The following is a 22,498-nucleotide window of genomic DNA, read 5'->3' as shown; positions in this document are numbered from 1 at the left end:
TGGCAGGGCTCACGGGTTTTATGCCTTCTAGCATTTTAAAAAATGTTCAAGATGTGACTGAGTGAATGCAAGCAGCATGAAACTGTTCCTCCACTTTACAGGGGAAAGGCAATGATGCTTTATGACTGGCTAAGTACTGGAATTATGAAATACTACATTCCTACCTTTGAAAGAATACCAACACCAATGGCAGATTTTCAGTCATCTGATCGCTTATCATGGCACAAATAAATGCTATTTTATGGGTTATGCTGGGAGGGGGGGGGGACAGGACCAGGGAAAAACCTTAGCTATGCACAACAGTAGCATATATTTTATTTATTATATATACAGTCCAACTTTCCTCCAAGGAGCTCAGGGCAGCATACATGGTTCATCAGCACCAACACTTTATCCACAACAACCGGAGAACATGATGAGAGTGCTACCGTGCTCATGGTCCTGCTTGTGTGCTTCCCAAACAGCACCTGGTTTGCAACTGTGGGAACAGAAAGCTGGACTAGATAGGCATTTGGTCTGATGTACTCATGTTTTTAAGTGGATTAGACTGAGAGATATGTGGCCACCAACGGTTTGGCCTCATTTGGAATTTTGAGGGTACCATGGGCACCAACACCCCTGGGCTGTTTCTTACCCTGCTTCCACACATACTAGGGGGGGAAACAGGCATGCACATACACACATGTGGCATTCAGAAGGCAATAGAGTTAAAGCAGATTTCCTGAAGTGTACATGGTTTTGCATAGGGTCACACAAAAAACCCACCATTAGATTAAAGCCTACATTTGTAAAAAGGTAAAAGGTACCCCTGCCCATACGGGCCAGTCGTGTCCAACTCTAGGGTTGTGCACCCATCTCACTTAAGAGGCCGAGGGCCAGCGCTGTCCGGAGACACTTCCGGGTCACGTGGCCAGCGTGACGAAGCTGCTCTGGCGAGCCGGCACCAGCGCAGCACACGGAAACACTGTTTACCTTCCCGCTAGAAAGCGGTACCTATTTATCTACTTGCACTTAGGGCTGCTTTCGAACTGCTAGGTGGGCAGGAGCTGGGACCGAAGACGGGAGCTCACCCCGCCGCAGGGATTCGAACCGCCGACCATGCGATCGGCAAGCCCTAGGCGCTTAGGTTTTACCCACAGCGCCACCCGCGTCCCGCGGTACATTTGTAAACTGCACAGTAAAAATCAAAGTTCCCATTCTTTTCATCACCACAGAAACACTGATCCAAGACACAGGTGCTCATTGGATCTTCATGATTTTTTTCACACAGTAAAACCCATTGCTAAATTAGAGAACACACTGTGGCCACAGAGCAGGCCCATGATTTCATGGCAGGGTGTGTGTGTTTTTTGGGGGGGGGGGATAAATTAGGAATAAACAGGCGTGTGGAGGTTAAATCAGGACTGAGATTGTGATATGTAAGTATGGGGGAGGCGGCAATAGCAATCTCTTCCCCTGTGCCATGATCTTGCTATTGCGTCCTGGTGTCCCAAGAACAAAAAACCAAAACAAAGCCCAGATCTGCAAAATGCAACCACACACCACAAATCTAGTTTGGCCCTACAGCAAATGAAAAAGCAAATAAAACCCACAGAATTGCAGGTGTAAGAGAGATACCTGACTGCCAGACCTACTTCGGTGAATACAGATCCCTCTTTGCAAGCAGCAAGCATTTCTGTACAGACAGAAACTTGTGTTGGAAATGCACAGAGGCCAGTCCTAGGACATGTGGACAGCAAATTGTAAGAGAAGCATGTAATCCTAGAGTCAGCTGAAAGATTCTTTAACATGTCAACAAAGACTCAAAGGTACAACCTCCTATGTTGGGTAGTATTATGATTACAATGGTGCACCTCAGGTTAAGGACTATTCTTCCACTGCCTGGGAACTGACACAAAACATCCCTTCTTGGATTACTACTGATAGGCACGGTACGGCTCAACAGCGAATCTTCGTTCCAAGGTAAATGAATGTGCAGTTCTAGAACTATAATACATGCTCCTTTCTCAAAGACACTGGCATGAATGATTCTTCAGCATTTATCTATAGCAGAGTGCTATATTGCATGCATCTTTAGACAGTGGCACAGCCCTCAACATATCTTCCAAAAATCGTGAGGAAACTCCTGAGAAACTGTTAGATCCTCATCTCAATACCATTATGAAGTTTCCACCCAAAAATGGGAAAGTACTATTGCCCAAAACGATACGGCTGGCATTTAAGATCAAAGCACATTTATTAAAGACAGACTGGTATTGCCCTATGATCTTCCAGACAAATGTAGAATTTAATTAAAAGGCAGCTAGCTGCTTTTTCCCTCACTCAAGTTTGTTTTATTACTTATGTTGTATCATGTATCAACATGCATCTATTAAAAAACAAAGTCATAAAAATAATGAATGGAAAAATGAGCAGGCAAGACATAGCTTAGCTATATATCCTCTCCCTTCACCTTTCTCCAATCCACTGCCTTAAAACCATACCTTGTGCCAGAAAACTTGAAACAAAAATATCCAGAACTTCAAGATTTCATGCTCAATATGTTGTATGTAAACCATCCAAGACAGATAAATATTCAGCCAAGATCCTCTTACCTGTCAATGACAATCTCCAAGTTTTCCTCTGCAACTTGTTCCATCATCCAACTATAGTTATACATTTTTTAAAGCGCTTTGAATATTTAGATTAAAAATTGCCTTTAAAAAAACTTTACACGGAGGGAGGGGGCTTTTAAAGTTAAGCCACAAAAAAGCAGTTGATCACTCATGCATTGAGTCCCAAATGTCTGTTGCACCCAGTCGAGGAGGAACAGGTGCTGCCAACTCTCAAGGAAAAGAAATTTAAGAGTAGATTTAGCACGGAACAAAACAGAAGTTACAAAAAAGCAAATTACCAAAGTTAAAAGCTTTAGAATTTTAGAAGTTCTGAAGCTGCGATCTACACAATATTGATCAAACACTAAAAAGCAGCTTTGACTTTTAAAAGCTGTTTTAAGTTTGCATTCACTTTCTCAGACTGGCTGCTATTATAATCTTTCTCTGTGAGACCACCGACAGAGTATCCTTAATATTGTTACAGCCCATTAAAGAGCACTGGTGCAGCCCAATGTGAAGAGGAGAAAAAAATATACTCAGGATAGCATCATCAGGTAAAGAGGCAATATAAAATAATCTTTTCCTGCTGTCCAAGGAGTCCTTGTGAGCCACACTCTTTTCTCAGCTCTGAACCATCCCTCGACTGTCTGCTCTTACAGGCAAGCTTCTGTAAAAGGATGAGGAAGCTTTTTCAGCCTTTTCAGGACTGGATCGACAACTGGCCACCCACCTGTCAATCACATGACATCAGACAATTCAAATTTGAAACAGGGAGTAGGCACAACTTTGCTCTTTAAAAGCCAGCAGCAGAGCCGTATCTCCTAACTTAGCACTGTGGGAACACTTAGTGCTGACGTGAGGAACCTTTAGCCCTCCAGATACTGCTGTAGTACCACTCCCATAATCCCTAGCTATTGACCAGTCTTGCTGGGGATTATGGGAATTATATTCAGCAACATCTGAAGGGTGAAGGCTTCATCACTCCTGACAACGCTTAGATCAAAGGTAACAACAGATCTCTGTGCCTGATATCATATGACATCATGATGTCAGGTAACTGATACGTAGGCATAGTCTTGTAAGCCAAACTGAGAGGCATGGGAAGCCTAAGTAGGCCCACAAGCTGGATGTTCCCCACCCCTACCCTATAAGGATCATTCTCGGTTGTTCAGGTTTCTTCCTTCAGCACTCTATTCTCTGCCTTGTTTCAAATGTATATTCATTTCCTGAGATTGTAATAGAACTCATTTGAGCACAAGGTGGGGTACAAGACATCAGATTTTAGATGAGGTACCATGAGGCACCTGCGCCACACCATTTCTTGCAAGTTGTTCCTGAAGGTCAGTAGACTTTCAGAGGGACACAGCGAACTGCCAAGAAGTGGGTGGGAAAGTCTATTCCAACCTATTCTATGTGTAAAACTCCACTTAATGATTGTTAGGATCATAACTGTCAACTTTTCCCTTTTCTTGCGAGGAATCCTATTCGGAATAAGGGAATTTCCCTTAAAAAAGGGAAACGTTGACAGCTATGGTTAGGATTCAACCCATAGTCTAGAATAAATCGGCATTTTTTTTCCCATATTTATACAGGTGTGTCAATCTTCGGAGAATAAAGACTATGTCACTTTTTATGTAACCAGGGTTATAACATATGTTAAATGATCTAAACCTGTATCCAATCTTTAACAAATTTAAGTGTTGTGTCCAATTCTTCCATTTGCAGAAGAGCCTTGATATCTCGGCTAATGGAAATGGAGATTCCCTGTTTCCCCTGTAGCTCCCTACACCACCTTCCACGCTGCTCTCTTCCACAATGCCTCCAACCTTCTGGAGCAACTGGGGGTGTGGGCAAAAGCCTTATCCCCTCCTCTTCCATTAGCAGAGGCTTCCACTGGATCAAAAGCTCTTCTACCACCTGAAGGCACAACAGGATTCAACCCTGATGTTACAACAGGTATATAGAGGAATAAAATGAATATGCAGAGCAAACAATTTAACATATTGTGCTCCAAGTAACACTGTTGCATGGCAACAAGAATCTACTGCAGGGAAGTAGAAAACCTTTTGATTTGCCAAATTACAGTTCTTTCTGGAAAAAAGGGAAGTCAAGCAGTAGAGGAAACTAAACCTAGGTCTTGAGGAAAGCTGCAGTTCATCTAATGAACTGATTGTCCACTGCTAGAACTCCCTACTCAGCCTGCTCTTTGACTCTCTCCCATACACCCACAAGACCACATTTTCAGTGCGCTCAGAAATTGTGTCCCAGTTTACTCCGATAACAAATAATTCTAAAGAATAACTACACCCTCACAGAAATTTACCATTTCCACAAATTATGAATCCATAGGAGGGGCGAAAAGTGTGGTGTGTTTTTTTTTAATGGACATTTTGGTAAATTCAGAAATATGCAATACTTATTTTGGTATCAGAGTTAAGCTTCCTTTACTACTTTGAGAGCATAAAATTTCTTCAGTTGGCTCCAGAGAAAGACTAGTAAAGGAAGAACTTCTCTCTGAAGCACCCATACAAAACCTTTTCCAATGCTCTAAATTAGTTTGTATTTGCTGACCTCAGCTAATGAAATATTCTCATTAAGTATGCATACCAGTACAGTGGTACCTCGCAAGACGAATGCCTCGCAAGACAAAAAACTCGCTAGACAAAAGGGTTTTTGGTTTTTTGAGTTGCTTCGCAAGACAATTTTCCCTATGGGCTTGCTTCGCAAGACGGAAACGTCTTGCAAGTTTGTTTCCTTTTTCTTAACACCGTTAATACAGTTGCGACTTGACTTCGAGGAGCAACTCACAGAACGCGGTGTGGTAGCCTTTTTTGAGGTTTTTAAAGACTTTGGTGATTTTTGAAGCTTTTCCAAAACTTTCCTGACACCGTGCTTCGCAAGACGAAAAAAATCGCAAGACGACAAAACTCGCAGAACGAATTACCGTATTTTTCGCTCTATAAGACGCACCAGACCACAAGACGCACCTAGTTTTTGGAGCAGGAAAACAAACAAACAAAAAAAAAATATTCTGAATCTCAGAAGCCAGAACAGCAAGAGGGATCGCTGCGCAGTGAAAGCAGCAATCCCTCTTGCTGTTCTGGCTTCTGGGATAGCTGCGCAGCCTGCATTCGCTCCATAAGACGCACACACATTTCCCCTTACTTTTTAGGAGGGAAAAAGTGAGTCTTATAGAGCAAAAAATACGGTAATTTCATCTTGCGAGGAACCACTGTAGCCCCAGACATGTATATGTCTCCCTCATCTTAGTTTTGATTAACACACAGTTTAATCAAGCTATCCAAAAGCACACCTTTAATTCGATTCTCCAGAGAGCCTGGTTGCAGTTAACAGGTCACCTGTAAATCACTACCACCGTTTTTTTGCATCCATTCCGCACCCATGGCAACTCCTTGTCACCTATCAAGACCCTTTCACTTCTGGATGAGAGGAAATTCTCACCAGGTGTTGTCTGGCCTATTTAAGCAATAGGTTTCCACCTAGGTTTCAGTGTTCAGTCTTGAAGTTCAACTGTTTGGTTCAGATCAGGCTGCTCTAGCCCCCATCATGGTGAGCCTTGGACACACTCTTGGATGGGCTGTTCTATGGGTCTAGGAAGAGGATTACTTCACTGGATAGGCTGCTCCAACCTTCTTCCTTTATTTAGCTAGCCTGGTCCCCTTTTCCTTCCCTGCTCCTTGATATTCCTTTCCATGTTCTGGTTTGTTGTTCTGAACTTGCTTCAGTTAAGAGATTTTATGGAACGTGCTTCCTCTCCCAGCGATACTCAAGCAAGTTTCACAAGGTCACAAGCTTCAGGGACTTGCATAGCTTGGACATCCACAGCTCCAGCAAGTTCAGGGACATTAATCAGTCTGGTGCTAATGATGAACTCCAGGTTCACTCCCACCACCTCCTCCTCTCACATCTAGAAGGACCTTGTTGAAGCATCCCTTTCCTTTTGAACTCTGCTCTTTTCTTCCGCTCTAAGTTTATTCCCACTGGCACTAGCAATGTGTACTTCTCCAAAAGATAATCTCATTCCCTACATACCTAACCAATCACTGTACTTTGCAGGAGAGTGCATCCTGCAGATACCATCCTATCAGGAAGTCTATTTTGCACAATATTGGATTCGGGCCTTTAGTCATGGTGACACCTGCCCTTTTGAACCCTCTCATTGCATATCAGACAGGCTAAAGACATTCCTATTTTAAGGAGTCTTCAAAAATCTTTATCACAGTTGGTATCTGTCTTGAATTTGAATTGATTTTATGTATGTGCTATTATTGTTTTTGGATAGGCAACTGTTTTATATCTGTAAACTGCTTTGGCATGCCCCATGGGAAGTGATTCATAATGATGATATCTAATTCCTCCTCTTATACCAGTTGGGCTCCACTTATTTATTTTTGTATCTCTTACTATCTCTCTATTTGGTAAGGGGCTTTTCCCACCTCAAACTGCCCTAGCTGCAACTAAGCAGCCAATCCAACTTTAATGCTACTTGATTAATCAGTCCTTTTTCATTCTGTAACAACTTTTATATTAATCAATATCTTAACTTGTAATAAAATTCTGAATTCTGGTTTGTTGTTGACTTCCTCTCTCTATATATATTATGACTTAAAGGGTAATCTCCCTTTGGGGTACCATGTCTCTAAACTAAAGATATATTATTACATGTATCAGTCAAGTACAAGTGTACACAAATGTGTTTGCATGAATGTATGATCTAGAACACACAAGTGACATCCACACAATATACTCAAAGCTGTCTTATATCACTTTAACCAGCAACATCCCCTCCCCCCCAAAAAAATCCTTGGAACTGTAGCTTGTTAAGGGTTCTCAAAATTGTAGCTGTAAGGAATTTCTCAACCTTAAAAACTACTTCCACAGCTTCTCTCAATTCAAAGACCCACCCACACTGCAAGGCACACTCTTGGCCTGCCCCCCCTTGCACTCTTAGATGATGGGTGATGGGGGCTTAATTTGAATCCTTTGTTATGGTCCATTCAGTGATGCAGTTTTTATTTTCAGGAACTCCAAAATCCCCTCTTTCTTTCACTGGCTGGTAAAACTCTTTTTGATTCTAGCAGGCTTTTGCCTGCTGCAGTCATTGTTAATTGTCATCTCCACTGTTGTTACATTTACTGTATTTTTCGCCCTATAGGACACACTTCCCCCCCCCCCAAAAAAATGAAGGGGAAATGTGTGTGCGTCCTATGGGGCGAATGCAGGCTTTCGCTGAAGCCTGGACAGCGAGAGGCGTCGGTGCGCACCGACCCCTCTCGCTCTCCACGCTTCAGGAAGCTATCCGCAAGCATTGCGAGCCCGGCGGGAGGTTCCGCCGGGCTTGCAAGGCTTGCGGGCGGTAGCCTGCAGCCCGAAGCGCCCTTCGGAGGACGCCCCGTGCTTCGGGCAGATGTCCGCAAATCTTGCGCGCCTGGCAGGACCTCTCGCCGGGCGCGCAAGGCTTGGGGCGGCAGCCTGCAGCCCGAAGCGTCCTCAGGAGGACGCCCCGTGCTTTGGGCAGGTGTCCGCAAGCCTTGCACATCCGGTGGGAGTTCCCGCGGGCTCGCAAGGCTTGTGGGCAGCAGCCTGTTCTGTGGGCTGGGGTTGGGGGAAGCTCGGGCTTCCCCCGCCCAAGCCCCACGGCTGGGGGGGGGGAATAATTTTTTTTGTATTCATCCCCCCCCAAAGGAGGTGCGTCCTATGGGCCAGTGCGCCTTATAGGGCGAAAAATACGGTAAATGAATTTTAATGCTATATGTTTTATCTATTATTGTTGTTGCATTTAGTAATTTATATTTCTATTGTATTGTGATTTTTTGAGTCTGAAAAACAACATATACGGTAGATACTTTTTTAAAAACAAAACAGTGCAACTGAATTGCACCTGAAAACCTATTAATCAATGGGACTCTTATTACATCAGTGCAGTTTGCTCTCTTTGGCCAGGACCAGTTAATAACTGGTGTTCCATATTCTGGATCAGCTGATATTTCTGAATGATCTTCAAATGTAACTCAGATGCAGGGTATAATAGTAAATCTGCTCAGGTATTTTATCAGTGAATGTTTAACACTGACAGTCAGTTCAGTGAGCTGTTTACAGTACTGAGATTTTAAAATACCCAAATGAATTCGCTTTGGCAAATGGGAAAACTCCTTTGACAGAGAGTGATCAGATTGCTCAAGGAATGTGCCCAACATCCACCAAATTATGCAGTAAAAGGTGGACTGGTATTAGTGAACACTGCATTCAATTTGCAAAGTTGCAATGACATTAGTGGGCTCAGTGATCAATACAGTGGTACCTCACAAGACGAATGCCTCGCAAGACAGAAAACCCGCAAGACGAAAGGGTTTTTGGTTTTTTGAGTTGCTTCGCAAGACGATTTTCCCTATGGGCTTGCTTCGCAAGACGGAAACGTCTTGCAAGTTTGTTTCCTTTTTCTTAAAACCGTTAATACAGTTGTGACTTGACTTTGAGGAGCAACTCATAGCACGCGGTGTGATAACCTTTTTTGAGGTTTTTGAAGACTTTGGTGATTTTTGAAGCTTTTCCAAAACTTTTCCGAAACCGTGCTTCGCAAGACGAAAAAAACCGCAAGATGGAAAAACTCGCGGAACGAATTAATTTCGTCTTGTGAGGCACCACTGTATAAATCATGCCAAACCCATTATAAATATGACCCCCAATTCCAACTTCTAAAAATGAATGGGCAAAAGACAGATCAGAATCTACTGGTGGGTCGGTAGATGACGTGAAAGTTTCCAACTCATAACTGTTTAACAACAGCAACAACAAAAGTCCTCTTCTTTCTTCTTTCATATTAGGCTGTTAGGATCCCTGCTGATCTGTAGTAAATTTGTACGTATTTTTGCATGTCAACCGATAATAGTGTACAGTAGTCACATTATATGTGAAGGTCCAGTTACAGAGGCAGCATGAATACACAAATTCACATACTGTATAGCCAAAATTTATCTGGTTGCTTTCTGGCAGGAAGGGTGGCGGGATGAAGTCCCACATAGAAGCCCTCTCAGTGTCTCCACTATCTCCCCTTCACTCCTCCACATATGGCAGTTGCATATTGCTTTCCCTCCTCTTTGGGGTATTGTGGTGAGAGTCAGGAGCAGTAACCCAGTTCCCTCACTGATGACCATGACAGTGGGGTGATCAGCTTTGGTGGCGGTGGCAGCCTTCTGGGCAATGGTTGCAGTGGAGGAGGAGGAGAGACAAAGGTGGAAGGGAGGAGACAGAGGGATGCAGACAGAAGTGCCAGCTTCATCCATTCTACCCTTTTTCTTTAGCCTGCATCTCTCCCTGCCACCACCCTCCTCCTCCTCCCTTCCACCTTGGTCTCTCCCGCACCACAACTTCCCTGCTGGTTGCCGCAGCCAAGGGAGCTGGCACTGGGGACCCCTGGAGAGAAACTAAACGCTGAAAGCTACAAGCTGGAGTTGAGCACATGTAATTGATTCAGCGCAAGTTAAATGCGCATGTGATGCGCCAACACTGTATATAGCTCATGGCATGGCATGGATAACAAACACTGTCCCTTGGGTCACCATTTGGTATCTGACTCCAAACCCATCATTTTGCACCCAGCTCTGGATTGGTGAATCTTAAGAGTTCTAGTAAACAAAAACAAACAAACAAAAACAAGTTGGATCCCTCAACCCCGACATCTGCACATGCTTGCTCTGTAAGACAATGGAACTGCACAAGCCACTACTTCTTATCAGGACAGAATATACGGTATATTGCCTGCAACATTATTATCAAGCATGCCAATGCAAATTCCCTCGGAATGGTTTTATAATTTGAAAGCAGAGGTCCTTTGGAGGACCTACTAGCCAAGGTTTTGTTTTTAACTGAATAAGTTGGGGGTCAAACCTAGGCCTTCAGCATGCGACACATGCGCTCTACACCTTTGCTTTCACATTTTCACTCATGACAATGAATGTTTCACTGCTCAATAGCAGATGTAGCAAACGACAGCCTCCCTCACAAATTTGGAGATGAAGAACTGAGTAGCAGTTGGGTAGCAATCCTCCGTTCCACAACACGATTGCTTCATTTAAGATGAGAGTCGCAGTCCTAGACTTAGCTCAGCATGACAGCATGAAGACCAAGTGTCTAAGGCCTTCCAGAAGTAATTGCAGGGCAAAACATTTCATTATTCTTATTGTTAAATTTGTATACTGCCCTTCATCTGTAGATCTCAGGGAGGTTCACAAAATCAAAATACAGTATGAAAACACAAAATACATAATAAAAACAAGAACAAACAAAAAACACCCACAAACCAATAACCACCCACAAACAGATTTAAAAGGGTATATATAGGACGTTAACGAGTCCAAAGTCTGCTTGAAAAGGAATTTTTATCCCTGTCCATGTCAAAGGGAAACACTTTTGCACAAACCATGGTGTTGAGTATCCCCACTATATGTATGTTTGTGTGTGCTCAAATGCATACACATGCACACACACATTTTATTTTTTAAAAGAACTTGTTTTGGTATAGCTCCAGACCAGCAAGACAGACAGACAGACAGACATTTATTTAATTTGTACACCACCATTCATCCAAAGATCACAGGGTGGTTCATAACATAAAAATATGACATGAGAACACAGAATGCACAAGACAAAAACAAACCAATACCCCCTCCCAAAAACACATTTAAAAGGCTATAGAAAGTTATGGAATGTTTAATTAGCCAAAAGCCTGGTTATAGAAAAATGTTTTTGCTTGGTGACTAAAGATATGTAATGAAGTTGCCAGGCAAACATCCCTGGGGAGAGCATTGCTTCATGCTAACCAGTTTAGAACAAACTATGGTATAAGTTGATAAACCATTGGTCTAATCATGTTTACAGTGCTTGTCTGCTTTTTCTGTCTCCCCATCTCTACAATGAAGCAGTTTTTGGAAGTAGAAAAATTGCCTCAACTGCAATTTGTCAATTCAACATTATGCCAAACCAACCATGTTTTTCAAATCCACTTCAACACATGGCTTTCAATTCCAGTTTGCAACTATAGTTCTTCAATTCAGACATTATATTAAACCACAGCTAAAATAAGGTAAGTCAGAGGTACCCATGTTTGACTTTATGTCTGAGCTTCTTCCAAAGTCCACAATTTTTTGACTGGAATTTGTAACCAAGCCAGAAACTGTTGCCAGATTGCTGGCCCTATACCAACAGCAGCTGCAAAGAAGACCTCTGCACCCCTCTTTCCTGCTTGAAAACATCGAGCCAAGCTTGATCTGGGCTACTGCTCTGCATGTGTCCTGTATCTCTGCACAGCAGCAAAAGCATCCCTCTCTTTCTTGCTCCAGAAAATGGAATCAGTGGGGCTCTGGAAACTTTGCCATGCAGTTGCCAACCACCCAAACATGGACACAGGAAGGAAGCAGGATGACCAGAAACCTGCCAGACAATCCCCACCCACCTCTCTATCTGCCGCGCTTCAAGTATGTGAAGAAGTCTTGCTCATCATGCTCACCCAACGACAATTCACTATGGTGAATAAAACTGCCAGGGCCTGTTTCATTGGACGTTCATTACATCTGAATCAATGTTTGCCTAGCGCTGCAACCCAGATTTGATCCTGGGGTTCATTTATCAAGGTGTGATTGGAATGTATGACTGAACACAGACAATGTCAAGGTGACACTGAAGTTTTACCAGTACAGTTGAATTTGAACTTTTGTGGCCATGCACTCCTGAAAAATCATAGATAATTCACTGATGAGAGCATATGCTTACATACAGTCATACCTCAGGTTAAAACGCTTCGGGTTAAATCTTTTCAGGTTGCATCCCGCGGCAACCCGGAAATAACGGAACGGGTTACTTTTGGGTTTTGCTGCTCGCGCAGATGCTCAAAATGACTTCATGCACATGCGCAGAAGTGGCGAATCATGACCCGCGCACGCGTGCAGACACGGGTTGCGTTCCTCTCAGGTTGCGAACGGGGCTCTGGAATGGATCCCGTTCGCAACCAGAGGTACCACTGTATTTATTTATTTATTTATTTTACATATGGCACATGTAAGACCCCAATTCAGTATGTCACATCGACTTAAAAGGGCATCAGACAGATGAGCAGTAAAAAACATCAGCATCAAACATTGTGGATCCAACATCATCATTGTGGACTCAACAAATGGACTAAAGCACTTCCTAGGAAGGTATCATTAGTCTGTATCTCTGTCCCCTGCATGTCACATTTCTGAAAAAAATCAACAGGCACACTTCCCTCAGAGGCTAACAGGGGGAAAGGGCCATAGTTCAGTGGAGGAGCAACAGCTTTGCATGTAGAATGTGTCACATTCAATTTCTAGCCTATCCAGGCAGGACTGAGTGAGAGCCCAGATGGAAAAACTCTAGAGAATCACTGCCAATCAGTATACACAATCCTGAGCTAGATGGTCTGATTCAGTATGAGGTAGCTTCCTAAATGTCTATAATCGTATGAAAGAAAATCCTAAAGCGGGAAACGGTGACTGAAAATAGCAGGGCCATTCAAGTCAAACATTTAGCCCACTATAGAACCAAAAGGAAATGCCGCTAGGATCTGCACTGGATTCAAACATGTTCAACTATTCATCCTATTAATTAATATGGGGGGAAACAAGACAACACCCTTGTACTCTCAACCACTGTGAGGTAAACCTATTTTCCCCAGGAACAAGCAAGACTGACATTTCCCCAAGTTGTATTACAATTTGATTTTTCAGTTTATGGTATGACTATATGGTCATGCCAATAATATGTTCAACACACTTTGAGTTTATATTGTTTGTACTGTTGCGACCCTCTGGTAAGGTCTTCTCTCCTTTTATCAGACATTGCATTAAAGCTTGGTAAAAATGTATAAACATAGACACAAGTTATAAATTACATTTCTAAAATAACATGAAGCACCTTGGTGTCCCAAACAGAGTATCAGATTGTTCTAAAGTAACTGAAAATACTTTCTTTGGAAAAAACACAGGCAGTTTGTTTTCTTGTAATGTGCTGAATTTACTGCTTTTGATACTACCAATGATTTCATATTTACATATTAGCAAAAACTTATTTTTACTTTCAGCTGAAATTTCACATTATGGATGTGCACATCTGCAAGGAAATGGATATCTAATAAATGATCTCAAAAATTCTGCATGACCTTTAGAAAATCCTCTCTCCCCATTACCCCTCCCCACAGTGAAATGTAGGAAAACTTGAAGTTACCAATCTATAAAAACACCACAGTGAAACATTACACCAAAAACACCTTCCTTTGTTTTACAGAAGTGACCTGGTTCACACATTACACTAAATCATTGGTTCCCAAAGTGGTTGGCACCACCCCTTGGGAAGCAGTGGGATTGCCTAGGACAGTGGTTTTCAACCAGTGTGCCATGGCACCCTGGGGTGCCTTGAATGATGTTCAGGGGTGCCGTGGGCAACACTAGCCTCTGTCCCTCTTTCTTTCCTTCCCTCCCTCCTCTGATGCCCTCTTGTGTCTCTACCTCCCAAAGGCTTGTGCAGCTGTTTCTTGCAGCAGCCCTGGCTACAAGCTCCCCAGGCGAATGGTGCCTCTGGGGCTGGCCAGGGGGTGCTTTCCAGGACCCTGTAGGGCAGTGTGAGGAGGCACCTCTCTTTGGGGCAAGGGGGGCAGCTCAGAGACCAAGGGCGGCAGCAGTGGCTGCCTGGAGGACTTCCAAGGAGAGAGAAGAAACTGAGAGAACACTCCACAAGGGAGGCTATTTGAAAAGGGGCGAGGGGCTACCGGCTCTGCAGGTAAGGGGTGACATAACTGGGCTCCTGAACCCCACAGGGGTGCCACAGAAAGAATGTAGTTAGTCAAGGGAGCTGTGGACTCAAAAAGGTGGACCCCCCCTCTGACCCTGGGGGGTGCTAAGAGGCAAAGGGGCAGCAGGGAGGTGCTGGATACATAAATGACTTTAAGACTTTGAAAAGCTGGCATCCCTGGATGAAGTTCACCAATTTTGATGAATTAAGCTAAATAGTTTTAATTGGATTTTTAATAAATGTGTAATTAATTGCTACTGTTTTGAATTCTTTTTGTGTCATTCTCTTCCTTAGTGGGTGGTGCAAACCACTATTCTGTATAATGCTTTTTATAGGGTTGAGTAGGGGGTGCTGCCCTAGAATTTGCTCTTGGGGTTCCCCTAACCCTCTGAAATAGAATTGTGGGTGGTGTGAAGGGGGAGAGGGAGGATACGTTATCTTCAAAGTCATTCCACATGTACAATGATTTAGCTGACTATAACCCAAAGGCTTAATATGAACAAGCAGTGTGCTGATTAAATTGTTACAGATAGGTAGCCGTGTTGGTCTGCCATAGTCAAAATAAAAAAATTCCTTCTAGTAGCACCTTGAAGACCAACTAAGTTAGTTCTTGGTATGAGCTTTCGTGTGCATGCACACGAAAGCTCATACCAAGAACTAACTTAGTTGGTCTTTAAGGTGGTACTAGAAGGAATTTTTTTATTCTGATTAAATTGTGTCATTCTTCATTCTTTCTCCCATTTCTTTTCATGCTGTTGGGAACAAACCATAGTCTGGCTTGTTGAGTTATCTGAACCCAAGCTTGTAGTTTGTTGCCACCAAACAAACCATAAGTGGCAAGTCAAGAACAAACCTTGGCTTCTGCCTTATGGTTATTTGGAAATAAACAAATCACAAGTCCAGGTCCAGATGACACAATAAGCCATACCAGGTACAAGAGTGGGGGAGGAGTGAAGCAGCAACTTTGACACTGCTTATCCATGATCAGAAAGCAAATAACAAACCTAGGCTTCAGACTGTGGTTTCTTTGGAGTAAAACCAGAATGTAGCTCATACACAGAATCATTTGCTTATCTGCAGATTGTGGCTAAGTGTGGCATCTGATTGAAACCACTAGTGAGGAAAGAGGGGGGGGGGGAGAAATGTTTCAGAAACATACTCAAACTCAAGCTTTGGTTTTATCATATTTCAAATGACAAAGTAAGAAATATCCCTGGACATGTTATATAATATGATACATATATCTTCAAGATGGCCCATTATTGGTTCATTCAAGCAACACCACTTAATGAACCTGAGTCCAAAGGAAGCAATACATATGCTCTGTACCCAGATATAATGAAATATTCTACATTGCTTTTTTATTGCTGAAATGCTTCTCTTTTGTATAGCCTCTGTATTGCCTAGATCCATATTATAACCAAGTTTTCATACATGTTATTAGTTGTATAAATGCACTAAAACATCTAAATTACTTACTATTTCAACATGTGCAAAAGCTCTCAATGGTCTACAGCACTTGATCGCTCAGATAACGAAAGCTAAAAAAAACAGCTATTCATATAGACTGCTTTACAAATACTTCAGATTTGACTCAAACATGTTATCCCACCACTCTGCAGTACTTGTTCATACTCAGAGACCTTATTACTGAAAGATATTGAGTATTACCAACATTAGACATAACCATTTTCAAAGGCACCAACAGTAATTGTTGCAAAGGAACTGAATTTAAAACACCAATGGCATATTTCCTGCTTGGCAGGGGGTTGGACTCGATGGCCCTTGTGGTCTCTTCCAACTCTATGATTCTATGATATCTAACTCCTCAACTGCATATATTCATGCCTGTGGTCAAAACCACTAAAAATATTCAATGTTTCACCATACTAGAAGATGAATAATCTCCCCAACACTTCACACAATACAACATTTACCAAGATGGCAAAGTGGAGGGAGGTCACCCACCTGACTGGCCTACTTGTCTAAGTGCCCACAGCAATGCATCTCCTTGACTTCGTTTCATTTTTTCAGAATCCTAAGCAACCAAGAGGAGAGGAGAGAAAGACTATACACTCTTTTCTTGTACTGTCTTCACAATCCTTCCAGAGTAGACCAATGACACTGAGAATCAGGAGTCCTCCTGCCCCAATTCCCATGGTGACTTGCAGTTCTAAACCAGAGCAAAACCAAATTTGCGACATTACATATCTGTACTGAATAGAAATAGTGATTTCACTACTTCCAGGGAAAATACTCAGTCCATACTTCTGCGAATTCATGACACTGGCTTAATAGGACCATGCCACAGAAGATGTTTCTGTAAATGCTAACAGAATAAATGAGGTTTTAAAACAGCTATATGTTTCATACATATTAACTTGCCGTTATATAATTATATTAACTTACATTTATAATATTGCATTGCTATTATATTATATTAAATTACATTTCAAAGCCATTATTTGTACATGAATATAGTTATAGCAGCACCTATTGTTTCAAACTGGTATTATCAACCCATTATGAACAATAGGCCACAAAACTTGAATACCACTTAAAGATACAGCAGGGACATAAAGTCACTACTAAACAGTTATGTTCTGGCTAGGATAAATTCTATGCTCATAATAATAAATTAGCCAATCGATCACGGAATACTTTTTAAAGTACCGTATGTGTTTTAAATAGTAACAAACTTGTTTGCTCCCCCTTCATGTACTTGCTTAGTTAAAACCTTTCGTGTGCATTTAGGACCTTGATACTTGCAATAAAAATCCAAAGAACGTACGTTCTAGTCTTTAAAAAGTATTGAAAATATTAAAGTTTAAGAAAACTAATTGTGCAAGTTATGTTGGAAGAAGTTTGTACGGTAAAATGACTGACTGATAAATCAAGGGCAGCCAATTTAGCGTACTAATGCCCTCACTTCTGAAGAAATGTTTGCCAGGAATACAGCTTACTTCAACTAGCTGACATATGTTTAAATACATAGTAGCCCATCAACACCAACACTAGAACACATATCAATACATCTTTTTGCCATGTGTTCAACACATTACAGACATACCCTACAATTAATGGGAGGCACTTTTAAAAGGGTTTTAGTGTGTCCACAAAAGAACTCACAACCATACAACCATCCTTAAAAAAAACACCAATCTCTGTAGAATCTGGGCATTCTAAGACACAATCAAATGCAAACAAAAGTTGTAGAAATTCTGATATTTGAACTTAGAACATCAAATATAAGAATATTATATACTAATACACACCACTGGAAAAGTAAATGGGAAGTAAATGGGAAGATTTCAGAAACGCTAATATGTAATCCATACAATACTGAACTAAAGGTAAACAAATACATAGGGCACTCAGCTCTAATTCAGTTAGAACACACAATATATGGCATTTTCTGGTTGTGCGTTGTATAAATATAGCTGGTTTCCTCAATATATTCACAGAGGATTTGTAAAATACATTTATACCTCGCTCACACACTAGGAGGACACCCAACAATGAAATGAATGAACAAAACCACAGATTTATAAAGGGACCAAGTGAGAGCCATGAGAAGTACTAAACGTGGGTGCAGGCTGCCAAGACTGCACAGCTTATGTACGTTCTCTGCTAAACTTTTATTTCAGAAGAAAGTACTTAAAATTCCTGGTGAAGTCAAGTTACTTGACATTTTGTCTCACTAAAAGAAGTGGTGGGCCATATCATGTGAATCTTATTGTATTACATTCTAAAGGGCTTGGCAACTGTTGGTCATTAATCTTTAACACAAAGGAAATTCAAATACAGTGACAAGCATTTTTTTTTGGGGGGGGGAGTAATTTAGTCCCAATCCCAATAGTTTAAACTACAAGGAGCCTGGTCAACAGCCTAGCAAGTCCCCTGTTCAAAGTCTTGCGTCAAAGTGGTGAAAGAATATAAAATACAGAAATTAAAAACCGTTTAGGCATGGGAGTGGGGGAGGGGAGATACCCACTTCACTACTGACAATATTTGAAGAAACCCCTTTTAAAGCAAAAACAGAAAACCCACCCAAACACATATTCGTCATTGCTAGTGTTGTGTATGTGATTTTCTCCTATTTATCGATTACACAAAGAAAAACCCAGCAGGGGCTGCTGCAATGCAACATACGCCGATTTCAGATTGGAGGGGGGGGGGAGATTCTTTTTCACTTCTACGCCTTGAATTCTGTAGCTGGGGCGAATTCTGTAGCTGGGGCTTTTAACCGCGAATAAAGGGCACCGAAAATAGCCCGTCCTCTTCCCTCCAGCTCCAGTTGACCCTCCCAAAGAAAATAAAGGTGGTTTTTCAACCCTCCAAACGAACCAGTGTCACCTTTCCCCCTTCCTTTCTGTGCACCCCCCCCCCAAAAGCTCTTCCACAACCCTTGCTTGCAACAAAAGCTCTGCACGCCAGATGAGCCATTATTATCCCTATGGTCACACCATCAGCACAATCCCTTTTCTTTTTCTCCTGCCGGCAAACACGCACACGCAAACTTCCCCCCATTCTAGAGAAAAGAACAATGCGGGGGGGGGAGAGAGATAGGGAGAAGGACATGCAACTACAACACCGCGGGAAATCAATGCAAAATTTGGAAGGGGGGGAGAGGGGAGAGAGGAAAAACATGGGGGTGAGAGAAGAAACCTTCCCCCCCCCCACAACCCTGCTTTTTCGCCGCAGCTCCTTCCCTCCAAAGCGGCCGACACTTCCCATATCCCGCCCGCGGCTTCCCTACTAAGACGACCCCCCCCAGTCATGCCCACCCCGTCGGGGTTTCCCCCTCGAGCCCTCAGTCGCTCCACTCGGGAGGGGGCCCTTCCTCAACCCACCCGCGCAAGGCTTCCCCGTTCTCGGCTGCAACCTCTTCCACCTCCTCCACCACCCCAAACCGTCGCAACAACAACAAAAAAGCCCTCCATGGACACGGACCCACAAGGCCCCCCTCTCGGCATAATGGTTCCCCTCCTTGCAGAGGAGGAAAGAGCAAAAAGGCTCCCCCAAACACACACACACACATGCATGCACACGCACACACTTCACCTCATGTTGCTGCCCAAGGGCCGGGGGGGCGTCTTCCCCCCCGCTCCTCGCTCTTCTCTCCTCAGGAGCCGGCTGGGTCGTTCTCAATAGGCGACGAGTGCGGAGGGAGGGGGGAAGAGGAGCAGCAGCAGCAGCAGCGGGGAGGGGGGTCCCCCCCACAGGCGCCAGCCAGTCCCTGCCTTGGCAACCCTGAGACTGGCTCGCCTTGCCTTGCCTGCGCCCTCCGGCTCGGCTGCTTTGGCCCAACCCGACCACAGCGGGGAGTCCAAGGAGGGAGGGAAGAAAGGGAGGGGGAGGGAGGAATGGCGCACGCGGGGGGGGGAGAACAAGAGAAGGTGGGAGCGTCGGGAACGCGGGGGGCAGCGCGCGAGCGGCTCGCTCGAGACGCCGGCTTGCATGGGGGGGCGGGGACGCAGGGGGGACGCCAAGGGGGCGGAGCAGAGCAAGCCCCGCCTCCTTGGCTGCTCTGCATTCCCTGTGCATTCCATGCGGGTTCTGGCACGGGGGGGGGGAGGTTGGTGGAAGCGCCGTAGAGAGATGTGGGAGCAACCAACTGCGGAGGAGGAGGAGGAAGCCAACTGCGGTGAGCTCATACGCTTTGGCGACCCCTGCTGACCGCCCGGGTGGTTCCCTTGCGCACCTTGGGCGCGTGTGCCGGTGTAGCGCGCAGCTGAAACCCCCCCCCCCCCCCGCCATCGCAGACGACGGTGGTGGTGGTGCACTTCCCGAGCCCACGACCGAAAAGGCTGGAATCTGCAGTCTCCAGAAGACTGCCCTCTCTGGAACGAGCCGTTTGCAGATCGTCACAAGGGACTATGGGCACGGAATGGCTAATTTTCCTCTGCTGGTTTCTCCTCCAGGCTTCCCGTGCTTAAAGCATACGGTATTTCGATGTTCTGCTCCGCACAGCATCCTGCATTTGTTAGCGGCTGCGTGCCGTGTAGGTTACTAAGGACACGTGCGTTGCATATATTACTGTTCAAGCCGCTGGTTACTGTTCAGTCCTTTCTACCGCGAGACCTGCCTTGAATTCTTTATTGCTCAACGCCCCGGTTGCTTCTCTGCTTTGCCTGGTTCTCATGCGCCTTGTTATTCAATCCACATTTACCTAAAGTTTCTGGACTTTAGTCTCGGCGTGGTCCTCCTGTATTCAGCGTGCAGATTGCCACCAGTGCACACCACTTTCCAGTTAACGCGTCCCAATTGTGAATATGACTCCTGTTTCAATTCCAATCTTGGTTTCTCTTCCATGGTTCAGGAAGAAGAGCATATTAAATCCGTGGAAGAAATCCCACTGCTGTACCCAAGTTTAGCTGCAGCTATGCTATGCATAACACCAGTACTCAGCATATTCGCCTGGAAATGAACCTCATTTGTTTCCATTGTTCTATCCTGGAAGTGCACTTAAGGTCACATTTTGAAATGCACACTTGAGAGTAGGTCCCATTGAACTTTATGGCATCATAAAGACTAAGAGACTTTATCATGACATAAGCTTTCGTTGACTTGAGCTCACTTCATCAGATGCATAAATCATTAGTCATCAGATAAATATGCACACATATGGATTTGAAGGGGTGGGTGTAAGGTTGGAATTAAATGACCATGCAAAGGGTATACAGGCTGTGACAACCTGATGAAGTGGGATTCTAGTCCATTACGGCTTAAGGCATGATCAAAATACTTTGTTCATTTCCCCAAGTAAGTGTGTGTATAAGGTTAGGTATGAGGTTGTCTTGTTTGAGGACTGGCATAAGTTCTAAATGCAACAGACTATTGTGGTTAGGTCAAAGGCTTGACGAAAGTCTAATTTTAGGCCATGAATAAATGATATGTACTGCCTTTCTGTTCCTTCAGCTTCTCAAATTAATCATCGAAGCTGAACCCCATCACAATGACATTTGCCTTGTTTTCTGCATTGTTAGCTTATATTGCTTTTTGTTTTTGTTTTTTTAAAAAATAATGACATATTTATTCTCCATGGATAAGAATTTGCTGGCTACTTCCTTGTTATTTCTAGCTGAGTTATTTCTCCAATTTAGATATGATTAGCCTTCTGTAGAAATGCTGAAATAAAAGGAAAATAACGCTTCGTAAGAACAAGGTTGAAGAAGTGCTAATGTTGCATTTAAGAGTAACCGCTCCAAGGTTTATCCTGGAAAGGAAAAATACTCCTCCCATCTTTGGGCACTGTTTATTGATAATTCATCCTGACTTGTTTTGAGGGAGATTAGACAACATTGGCTCTTCAATTCGCATTCAGTCTTATTTGTTTGCAGGGAGATTAGACGATGTTGCATCAAAGCAAGGGTCATCCCACACCTTCCCAGTGCATTTTCCTGACTCTTTCCTTATCACAAAGAATCCAGTCTTTTGGGGAAGTGGGTTTGTTGCACAAAATGTCCCAATCAACTATAATTGCACAAGTGGAATTTGCCAGTGTGTGATTGAATTGATCTTGAAAATAGAAAAAACCTGGAAGCAGTGGCGTAGCGTGGGTTCTCAGCACCCGGGGCAAGGCAAGTAATTTGCGCCCCCTAACCCGTGGATTTTAGCACTCGAGTCTCTTCTGCGCCCCCCCCGAGATGTTGCGCCAGGTGCGGCAGGCCCCCCCTGCACCCCCACGCTACGCCACTGCTCCCACCACAAGTCTTCAGGACAGCCATCCGAAGGCTGGCGCGGGGAGAAGGTCTCTCCGCCCCACCGCCAGGCTTCGGAGGAGCCTTCCGAAGGCTGGCGGTGGGGCGGAGGGACCTCCTCCCGCCGCCAGGCTTCGGAGCAGCCTTCCGAAGGCTGGCGGTAGGGCGGAGAGCCCTCCTCCCGCCGCCAGCCTTCGGAGCATCCTTCCGAAGCCTGGCGGCGGAAGGAGGTCTCACCGCCCCACCGCCAGCCTTCGGAGCAGCCTTCCGAAGGCTGGCGGCGGGAGGTCTCTCCGCCCCACCGCCAGCCTTCGGAGGAGGTCCGAGGACAGTGGGGAAGACGTGCTGCGCTTCCCCGCTGTCCCGGAGATTTCCCTA

At 44.0% G+C, this 22,498-nt stretch overlaps 1 protein-coding gene across 7 annotated transcripts in view; it reads right to left on the bottom strand.

Annotated features, from left to right (window-relative positions):
* Positions 1-22,498, bottom strand: part of ENAH (ENAH actin regulator) — a 152,896-nt gene that overhangs the window by 53,326 nt on the left and 77,072 nt on the right. Inside the window, exon 1 of one of the 7 annotated variants that reach the window (XM_081186395.1) lies at positions 19,477-19,770. The exons of 4 other annotated variants lie outside the window; for them this stretch is intronic. Coding sequence is in view for 2 of the 3 variants with exons in the window: in XM_081186391.1 (XP_081042517.1) it covers positions 2,595-2,641 (47 nt within the window). In the remaining variant the exon portion in view is untranslated. Of the gene's footprint in view, positions 1-2,594; positions 2,654-19,476; positions 19,771-22,498 lie in introns of those variants that run through there. 2 more of the 7 variants (XM_081186394.1, XM_081186391.1) reach the window with 2 other exon arrangements.

The sequence above is a fragment of the Podarcis bocagei genome (genome assembly GCF_964188305.1).
Source record: "Podarcis bocagei genome assembly, chromosome: 3".
Lineage (NCBI taxonomy): Eukaryota > Metazoa > Chordata > Lepidosauria > Squamata > Lacertidae > Podarcis > Podarcis bocagei.
Note: the sequence above shows the minus strand (reverse complement) of the source record. Positions and strands in the feature narration are given on the sequence as shown.